This window comes from Neltuma alba, unplaced genomic scaffold, assembly GCF_004799145.2.
Source record: "Neltuma alba isolate B1F8T4 unplaced genomic scaffold, ASM479914v2 tig00011822_pilon, whole genome shotgun sequence".
NCBI lineage: Eukaryota > Viridiplantae > Streptophyta > Magnoliopsida > Fabales > Fabaceae > Neltuma > Neltuma alba.
In genome coordinates this window covers 101,088-112,301 of record NW_021636436.1, presented here as the reverse complement: position 1 = coordinate 112,301, position 11,214 = coordinate 101,088, and the positions used below count along the sequence as shown (strand labels likewise).

Below are 11,214 nucleotides of genomic sequence, written 5' to 3'. Positions count from 1 at the left end.
AATTGCATCATAAAGTATTGTAGTGTGATTGGAAAAATATTTCAAAACTTGAATGAATAAAAAATATTTTAAGATACTAGATGTGCATGAAAATATATTTTAAGATAGTAGATAAATAAATCAAAAAATACTTAAGATACCAAATATGTCTAAAATATACTTGCTTCGAAATATTGAATTGACCTTAACCTCTAAAATGTAAAATAAGCGTTAGGACATGGAATTTCAAAAATAATTCGTATGATTCATAATTTTTAAGAGGTAAAAATGAGCACCTTAATTATTTTTTTAATAGTATTTAGTATTTTAAACTAATTTTTAGACATCTAACATCTTAAAGTATTTTTTAATAGCACAACATACTATTCTAAATTTGAGGTGCTCATTGCCACTAAAAAAAATATTTTGTGGGTAAAATTGTACAAAAATTATCTCAGGATATTAAGTATTATTGAAAAATATTTTAGGTGCTAAATGCACTAATAATTAATTTAAAATAGTGGGAATAATTTAAAAAATATTTTAAAATACTGGATACAATTTAACTTTATATTTGATACTGGAGTTTATTTTTCAATAATGACTTTGCACTATTACATATAGAGCATTTGTCTTTTTGTTAAAAGGGAGAAATGAGCAAATTTAAACATAACCGTAATTCCAATATTTTTGCAAAGCTAGTGTGGAATTTCGTGCATTCCACGTAGGATAAAAAGAAATCATTCTTCATAAATAATAAAAAATTTTAAAATTTCTTACATTGTATATTAACAATATGTTACCTCTCATTTTTAATATAAAGACTAGTTTGATATTCAATTTAGTTTTAAATATAAGATTTTAATTTATTTTGTCTCTCATATTTATTTATTTTTTAAAGTAGTTCTTATAGTAGTTGCATATGTTAAAAATTCTATCTAATTTTAGCAGATACACACGATTAGCAATACTATTATAAAAAAGATAACACATATTTATTACAAATAAGTAATTTAATAAATTTTTTAATATATTCAAATTAGTTAATTAATTCTTATATTTAAAATTGAGAATAATAGATAGGTTTGGTTTCTTACGTAATCTTGAAAAGGCTCCAGGAAAAAAAAAGGGGGGGCTAAGTGATAAAATTACTAAAAGGCAATGGTGTACAAAAAACAAAAAAAGAAAAAGAAAAAAGAAAAAAGAAAAAGGGCATTACATGGGAAATGGGATAAATTTTTTGGTGATATGTATTGGACGTTTGTCTTGGGTTAGCCGAAATGGATCTTTTCTTTTTTGATAGTTATGCTGCTTGTCACCCATATTTTCTTTATATACAGTAAAAAGAATATTAAATTTTTGTTTCCTTTTATTCAGAGAACCAAAATCATAAGTAATATTAAAATAAAAATTATTGTGTCACATCCTAATTAATTTTAAAGACGTAATTTTTTAAAATTTTATTCAAAATTTACACGGATATCGTTGGCAAAAAAAAAAAAAAAGCCTACACGGCCATTCTTTGCGAAACAGATGAATTATATAATTTCTTTTTTATTAAAACTAAATAATTTTATTCTTAATTTTTAAATGTATGCAAATTTTTCTTAAAACTAGATAAAAGTTCGGTATGATATAAAAAAAATAAAGAGACGAGCATGATTTATTATTTATTTTTAAAAATAAATTAAAATAGAGTATCCTAATTAATATGTCATAATTAAGATACAAATCATATTCTCCGGCCGGAGAAAAAGCCCTCGAAGCCACCCCCATTGGCATATCATAGCTCAAAGCACAACCGAGAGAGAGGCTCTTCTCCAAACCTTATCTCTTCGGGGCCTCTCTTCTTCTCCCTCACTCTCTGTATTGTTCATCAAAACCTAATCTTGTTCCATTTCCCTCGCTCAAATATACCCACAGTCACCAGAAATGGACTCCGAACGTGCTGCACCAGAAATGGACTCCTATGCCTCCAACCAATCGGGCCCTGCTCCTTCATCTTATTCTGTTGATGACTGGGATAAAGAAATTTTGAGTCAGAAGCAAACTACCGGTGTTGTGGATGCTGATGATAACAAGGATACTAATGTTATTGTTAATGGCGGCGGTGATGATGGCGGGTCCGATAATGATGGGTTCGTGAGTGGCGGTGAGGAGTTTGAGACGCCGTCCGCGGGGCCAGTTCTTATCTATGCAGATGAGAAACCCGTGAAAGGGGAAGTTGTTCGTGCCGCTCTCGTGAATTCTGAGGAATTTTTCACGCCAAAGTCTGGGAGGCCTATAGCCAAGGTGTCAGCGGATGATGACGAAGATGACCCTTTGGGAAGTGGTAAATTGGAGCAAGGCAGTGATGATAATTTGAATTTAGCTGAAGAGGCTATGGGGGAGAAATTTGAAATTGGAGCATCGGCGGAGGAATTGAGGGGGGATATTGTGCAAATGGAGTCCCAAAAGGATTTGAATATCGGTGAGGTGGTGAAGGAGACTGGTTTCGATCGTAGCCACGTGGAATCTGCTCAACCTTCCGGTGACATCAATGATATGGGGTCTGAGGGCGGAAAAGTGGAGGGAAGCATAGACTCTTTGCTTAAAGGCGGAAATATTGCTGAGCAGAATGGGGTAGAATTGCACAACTTGAAGGATGAGGAGGCTGAACAAAAGCAGAACAATGAGCTCGTAGATGAAACACCGCAAGTGACTGCAGTTGAAGCTGACAGTGCTGCTGGTGCTCAAGGGGTGATAGCAGGTAACACTAACACCCGTAGTTGTCAAACTTACCATTTAGATTATTTGGTTGTAAATCATCGTATTGTAATTCTGTTGAATTTGATGATATCAAATGTACACGTGCAGTGGAGTCAATTGTTGATACTTCACAGGGGTCTGGAGCCGCTGTTGTCGGTGATAAGGAGGATACTGGGGTCTCTGAAATTGAAGGGCTAGCTGCTCCGGCTGGAGGTATTATCCTGGATCATGGGTTTGATTCAGCTGAAGGGGCTGCTGAGGAACCTTCTGGTGAGTTTGCGGCATTGGATCCTAAGTATGGCCAGAATATTGGTAGTGTAGTCAATGGTGACAGGAAGCCTGCGGAGAGGAAGCTAGATGTTGATTCTCTGGAAAAGAGTGAGAAGTTGGATTTTGATAGTCATGTTGATGCAGAGGTGAACGCTCCCCAAGATGATATAAATGTAGAGGCTCAAGCTGATGAGGAGGAAACTAGCAGGCATGTCAACGGCTCTGGTGAATCTCATGCAGCTGAACATGTGGATCCTAATTCTTCCTGGAGAGAAGCAATGAGACAAGATGAGGATGATGAGGAAAAGCATCATCTTGGTGCTGGAGAGCATGATGGTTCGGTTTCAAATCAGGAGGCTGAGGGTATGATTTTTGGGAGCTCCGAAGCCGCAAGGCGGTTCTTGGAGGAGTTGGAACAGCATTCAGGTGCTGACTCATACTCTGGTGCTGAAAGTTCACGAGAAGTCTCACAGAGAATTGATGGTCAGATTGTGACTGACTCAGATGAAGAAGTAGACACTGATGAAGAAGGGGATGGAAAAGAGTTATTTGATTCTGCTGCCTTGGCAGCTCTTCTAAAAGCAGCAACTGGTGGTGGACAAGATGGTGGCAATATCACAATAACCTCTCAAGATGGATCAAGGCTTTTCTCTGTTGAGCGCCCCGCTGGCTTGGGACCATCACTCCACTCTGGAAAACCTGCTGCCCGGCCAAATCGTGTTAGTCTTTTCACTCCTCCCAATCTCAGAGCTGGTGCTGATTCTGATAGCAGTTTAAGTGAAGAAGAGAAGAAGAAAGTGCAGAAAGTGCAGCAAATCAGGATTAAATTCTTAAGACTGCTTCAGAGATTGGGTTTTACTACAGAAGAATCTATAGCAGCTCAGGTTCTATCCCGATTGACACTTGTTGCAGGTAGGCAAGGCGGGCAACTATTTAGCTTGGATGATGCAAAGAGGAGTGCTTCCCAGCTTGAATCTGAAGGAAAAGATGATTTGGAATTCTCCCTGAACATACTAGTTATCGGCAAAACAGGTGTGGGTAAGAGTGCTACCATAAATTCCATTTTTGGTGAAACAAAGACCAGCATTAATGCATATGGACCTGCCACAAGTGCTGTGACGGAAATTGTTGGGATGGTAGAAGGAGTGAAGATAAGAATTTTCGACACCCCAGGCTTGAAATCTTCTGCCATGGAACAAAGCATCAATAGAAAAGTCTTGTCTATGGTGAAGAAGTTCACAAAAAAATCCCCCCTTGATATTGTACTCTATGTGGATCGTTTGGACACACAGACAAGGAATCTCAATGACTTACCATTACTAAGATCGATCACTAATGCCCTTGGTGCTTCAATCTGGCAAAGTGCTATAGTCACTCTGACTCATGCTGCTTCTGCTCCTCCTGATGGGCCATCGGGTTCTCCACTTGGTTATGATGTATTTGTTGCTCAACGATCTCATATAGTTCAACAAAGTATAGGACAAGCCGTTGGTGACCTGCGACTCATGAATCCCAGTTTAATGAATCCAGTTTCTCTGGTTGAAAATCATCCTTCTTGTCGAAAAAATAGAGATGGTGAAAAGGTGCTTCCTAATGGTCAAAGTTGGAGACCACAATTGTTGCTCTTATGCTACTCCATGAAGATTCTTTCTGAAGCTAGTAACCTATCTAAAACTCAAGATAAATTTGACCACAGAAAACTTTTTGGTTTTCGTGTTCGCTCTCCTCCACTTCCATACCTGTTGTCATGGCTGCTGCAGTCACGTACCCACCCAAAACTCCCATCTGATCAAGGTGTTGACAATGGTGATTCGGACATTGAGTTGGCTGACTTGTCCGATTCTGATATAGATGAAGATGAAGATGAATTTGACCAGCTCCCTCCGTTTAAGCCTCTTAAGAAATCTCAGATTGCAAAGCTTAGCAGAGAGCAGCACAAAGCATATTATGAGGAGTATGAATATCGGGTGAAACTTCTCCAGAAGAAGCAGTGGAAAGAAGAGTTGAGACGGATGAGGGAGATGAAGAAAAAAGGTAAACCTACTTCAAATGATTACAATTACTTGGAGGAAGAGGATCAGGAAAGCGGAGGTCCGGCCACTGTGCCAGTTCCCTTGCCTGATATGGTCCTCCCCCCGTCTTTTGATAGTAGCAATCCAGCTTACAGATACCGTTTCCTGGAGCCAACTTCCCAGCTCCTGACAAGGCCAGTGTTAGACACCCATGGTTGGGACCATGATTGTGGGTATGATGGTGTAAACATTGAACAGAGTCTAGCCATTATCGACCGATTCCCAGGTGCAGTCACTGTTCAGATCACTAAGGATAAGAAAGACTTCACCATCCATTTGGATTCCTCAGTTGCTGCAAAGCATGGAGAGAATGGATCCACCATGGCAGGATTTGACATACAAAACATTGGAAAGCAGCTGGCATACATAGTCAGGGGGGAGACAAAATTCAAAAACTTCAAAAGAAATAAAACTGCTGCTGGGGTATCTGTGACATTTTTGGGTGAAAATGTGTCCACTGGGCTGAAAGTTGAGGACCAGATAGCTCTGGGGAAACGCTTGGTGTTAGTAGGTAGCACTGGGACTGTCCGGTCTCAGGGAGATTCTGCTTATGGTGCCAATGTTGAAGTGCGTCTCAGAGAGGCAGATTTTCCAATTGGGCAGGATCAGTCTTCACTCGGTCTTTCTCTGGTGAAGTGGAGGGGAGACTTGGCTTTAGGGGCAAATTTTCAGTCCCAATTTTCTCTTGGACGAAGTTACAAGATGGGTGTCCGTGCGGGATTGAACAACAAGCTCAGTGGACAGATCAGTGTGAGAACAAGTAGCTCAGACCAGCTTCAGATTGCGCTTGTTGCCATTCTTCCAATTGCCAGAGCAATCTATAGAAACTTCTGGCCCGGGGCTAGTGAGAAGTATGCCGTCTATTAAATTTTGTTTGCTTTCATGCTACTAGTTCAAGAAGTAGAATATGAATTTAGCATAGCTACTTGCTACTTGCATCCTCTCCAATAATGAATTAGTTATTCATCTTGTTTAGACCAATAGATTTCCTACTATTTTGGGGTGATTGTAGTGGAACTGAGACCAAACCACGAGGGAATTTATTCATTACTGCTGATTTGTTTCCTGTTATTTCTTCTTCATTGCTAATAAGAGTTTGAAATTGTCCGAGATACTTAGGACACAGCTGCATGTTTGGTTGTACCATGAGCTTGGTGGGAAGAGCTGCATGAACCGTGTCATAGAAATTTGTTTCTGAACCTTTTTTTCCGTAGCTTATTTATTGCACATTCCCGTTTTACGTCCCTTGTAGAAGACTCGTGTGAGTTTGTTACCTCCTGTTTGCTATTGAGTATTTGCTTCCAAGACAGTTATTTTCCAATCAGTGGAAGATGATGCAGGACACCCACCTGCTATGTTATTAGATGAACCCAATCATTGGTTAGAATTATTCCCTCTGCTTTGTTTGATGGCCTTGTGTAATTAGCAGACCTTGCTTGGTGGCTATAGTGTAAGGGCCATGCATAGCGCCCATCCGTTGCATGAAGTACAAAAGCGTCAACGATATATGCTATTTTAGCTATGTGCATTATTTGAAGAATTGAAGTGCTAATAACGAACACATGTTGGCTTCATGTCCCGAATTCGCGTGGGGATATCCTGCTTTCCCCGGTTTAGGAGAAATTGCCACAGGCTCCCCGGTCACCCTTAAGAAATAAAGAAAAGTGGGAAAGGTTGCTTCATGTTAAGATAACGCAGATCAATTTATACATATATATTTGTTGTTCTTGCTGGGAAATTTATGTGTATGTGTATTAATGTTAATTCTTTCAACCCCCTCCCCTCCTTCATATGTTTATATCCAATGGCTTTCGTATTTCTTTTCTGTGGTAACGGTAAATTTGCAATGAAAAATTGGAGGGACGGCAAATTGACATGTTTGTAGACTCCATGGTCTTCTAAGCCGTCCCTTCGATTGGAGGGTTCTTCATTAACAGCTCTTACTATGAGTTTAAACTTTTTTGTTTTTTCTAGTAGTTATATCGTCTTCGTTCATGTTGTAGCTTTATTGTTGGGTTTGGGCTGTTTATAACCTTATATTTAACTTCTGCTTCTGCGATGCCTGTGAGCTGAAAATTTAAGTCGCCCCATTTTTTTTTTTTTCCTTACTCGAATAGTACGAGGTTTTCCATTTCACAAGACAACTAATACAAGCAAGGTCACAGACCAAACAGATAACATATGGATCAACCACTTCCCACATTCCGACATGTACAGTACAGGCAAAAGCGCAACGCAGAAGAGACGCAAGAACGGCATTTCGTTAAAGATTATTAGAAAACCCGTAATTACTTTTAGTATACTGATCACGCTAACGTGTTGGTACTATTTTCAAGTTTGATTAGTCTGCACAATTATTATTCGATGAATTATATTGAAGAAAAAGAGGAAAAAATTGGCCTAAAACAAGAAATGAAAGAGGGAAAAAAGATAATCGAAAAGGGCATGATGAGAATATAAAAATATAAATAAATCCTGCATAAATTCAACTCTTTGGAGTTAAAAGCACTAAACAAGTAATTAATTTGATATTATAGAAACTGAATTTATTAAACTGAAGCTGTTATATATACTCAAAATTGGTCAATAAATGCATAAAGCCAATTGTCTTGCAGGTTAGAAAGTGGGGATTGAGGAAACTGAGAACCAATAATGCAGAGGAGAGCCAATAATTAGATGAGTCAATTAATATTTCAATCAACATGATTAATTATAGGGCTTTGATATGAAACAAGGGTCGTCAAAAATTCAAAAAGAGAACAATGAATAATGCGGTTTTGTTGTTTGGATTATGTGTGATTGTCAAAGGGAGAGTCCATGCATTAATCATATCACACACACACACATAGTTAGAAGCAAGCCTGCCTATATAAATAGAGCCATAGGATCTGTCTTGTGTTGTAAAACAGAACTGAATGATTTTTCGTTGGAGTGTTTCCTCTTTACCAGAAGTTATTGAAGAATGAATCTGAAAGGACTGGTTCAGACACACTTGTCCACCTATCTATGAATATGATTCCATTCTTATCCTTCACAGTTCACACAAAACAAACAAACAAGCAAAAGTGAAAGAGGAGAGAGCACAAATAAACATGTTTGGGAATCTTTAGAGACGGATCAGAATTTGAGCAATCTTACTTTTGACCTCAACAAACTTATTCATCATTTGCAGGCACTCTCTCCTGCTCAGAGACTCAGCAGAACCACCCACCAACCCCACAATAAAGCTCTCATTCATTTCCCTTTCTCTTCTCTTCTCACTGACGACTCAATTTTCTCACTCTTTCACCTTTTTTTTCTCTCCTTAGCTTTTCTTTTTTTTTTAATTATTATTATTTTCATTTCTTACATATTCTTTCTTCACATCAAACATTTCTGTTTCTCATTCTTTCTTGTACATGACATATCTAAATTCTCTGAATCATTTACCCCCAAATGGTTCCAGTTTCTTGTGTGATTATGGCCCCAAGAATTGCCTCAACATTACCGCTTTCCTTTTTTATCTTTCGAGAATTACTATAAGATCTCAAAATTGGGATGTAATAACGAAAAATCTCCTCACAAATAAGCAATATGTTATAATAAATTTCGGTATAAAAATGATAAATTTTTTTATAATTATTTTTTTCCTTAAAAATTTATAGTAATTCTTCCTTTTTTCCCCCTAAAGCACAAGAAGTGTTTTTGCCCACAATAAAAACTATAATCTCTCGTAAAATACCAAAGACAAATGGTAGGTTTTTCTCAATTAAATTCGTTACATGCGTGATAATTATAACTTTATTAATATTAATAATTAAAATATGAACATGATTTTTGCAACATGAATTCTACATATGCACCCCGTCGAAAACATCTAGTTGTGAACTTGTGGTTACTATATAAAGAAAAGAAGATATGTATGAATTTTTTTTTTATGTTTGTGAAATATATAATTATTTCTTTCATGGACAACCAATTATCAGAAAATGAAAATATTTTAGATTATGATTATTAATGTTAATAAAGGACAAAAGAAAAGGGAAAAGCGGTGAGGTTTGGATGAAAGACATGATTAGATGGGCAGCTGGTTACCGAAATACTTACGCATACAATGTTCATACTAAAGGCTCTACTTTTTGAGACAGTACGTAATTATATAATAATTATCTGATTTTTTTTAATAGTAAATAAATAATACTATAATCCCATGCATTGCTTATCAAAAGCAGAATATCTCCGAAATAATTAAGTATCTGCCTATTCATTTCTATTATGCCAAGCATCACGCATGCCATGTGGGATACATATTCTACAATAGTTTATTTTATTTTGAATTAGAATAATTTAAAATAAGCAGAATATAACGTGAAACAAAATTAAAAAACTATAATTAATGTTTAACATATTCAATTAAAATCAAAGAAAAAAAAGCTTAAAACTGATTTATTCTGTCTTAAAATTTAATAATTTTTAACTTTACTCGTACTTTATATAATAGGCTTCGCAAGAAAATAATAATCTAAATAATAATAAATAAAGGACAAAATGATATATTTGTGTCAAAAAATTTAATAATGTAACTTGTAAATAAGACTAGAAAATCTTCACCCTTTGAGTTATAATTTATAAATAGAATCAGACAAATAATTTTCATTGCAAATGACTAAAGGAAATGTTTTGGAGAAATATAAATACATATTTTTTTTATAAATAATTAATTTAACTAATTTTTTAAATTTTTACAAATTAGTTATCAAATTCTTATAATTATGATAGGAAGGATTATAATATATATATATATTCAATGTAAAGGATGAAAGTTATATAATTGCATGTCTTTTGCTTTCAATGGGATAGTCTCAAAATTACATTAATGATAATGAAAATTAAAGCTTAGCCTGATGATATATATATATATATATATATATATATATTTAATACATTTCTTAGTTGATGAATTGTTGTGTTGGAGGGATGGGTATAGCAACTTATAAAAGCAAGATCTAATGGGATATAGCAGGACTTTTGGAGGGACTTTTTGAAAGTATTATGAAGAGGAGTAGTAGAATTAAACAAATAAATAAATGGAGATGTAATGATGAAGAGGGATAAGAGATGAAAATGGGGAGAGACATAATTAGGTGAGAAATATATGAGATTTGGGCTCATCACATGTTCCTTTCTGCATTTCTATGTCTGCCTTTACACCTCTTCTCTTCTCAATGAATCAAAAGCGCAGAGAGAGAGAGAGAGAGAGAGAGAGAGAGATGTAAAATAGACGCAAAGTCATATATATATCTATTTATATTATGCTATGCACACTGTTCCAGTGTGAGTGAGAAACGGTGCTGTGTGGGGCCTTTCCTCTCTCTATGAGTTTTTCACACTCTTTGTCTTTGTCTTTTCCATTTCCAAAAATTTACAATAAGAAAGGAATAAGATCGATCGTATATCAAGAGTGGTGATATGGTAATTAAGCTGGAATGAAACATGTGAGGAATTGGAAAAATAGGAAAACGTAAATTAGATGGATCTTACGAGGCCATGTTGTCTGTCATATGTTTGGAAGGGATGGAATAAAATAAAAGAGTCTGATCGACTATATATAGAGAGTGAGTCTGTCTGTATTATGTATGTATGCATGTTTTATTCTCTTTTAGGAGTTTATTTCTTGTTAAAAAAAGAAGTATGATATGATGATAGACATCAATAAATATATAACTCGATTGATTTCTAAGATGAAGAGCCCAGCCACAACAGGATGCTGCAGTAGCATGGAAGTCCTTCGTGCAGTGGAAGGATTGCCTGGTTGATGGCATCTCTTTGTTGGTGGTTGTTTATACAACAACAACAAAACCATGAGGTTGAGTTCAACGAAAGAGCCAGTTTCTTAACGTGATGAAATAAAATTGAATTCTGATCGGAACAGGTGTTTACATTTAGTAGTTAATAATATTCAGAATATAATTATTTTTAATAGGAGGAAGATACTTATTAAAATTAATTAAATATATACATATATTACTTCTGGTCCTATTTATAAGAACTCGTTTGTACAAACAGGATCGGAGGTAATATTATATTATAAACAAGAGAATAGAATAGCAGTGGGGAAAGAAGAGATGGATTGGATAGAAAGGAGGGCCCTCGCATGAACTCAACA

At 35.9% G+C, this 11,214-nt stretch overlaps 1 protein-coding gene across 1 annotated transcript; it reads left to right on the top strand.

Annotated features, from left to right (window-relative positions):
* Nucleotides 1-1,764: 1,764 nt before the first annotated feature.
* On the top strand, nt 1,765-6,200 carry LOC114718247 (translocase of chloroplast 159, chloroplastic). The gene is made up of 2 exons (XM_028903516.1): nt 1,765-2,728; nt 2,836-6,200. Exons 1-2 carry the CDS (start codon nt 1,912-1,914, stop codon nt 5,934-5,936), a joined length of 3,918 nt encoding a protein of 1,305 aa, XP_028759349.1. The 5' UTR covers nt 1,765-1,911; the 3' UTR covers nt 5,937-6,200.
* Nucleotides 6,201-11,214: the final 5,014 nt, after the last annotated feature.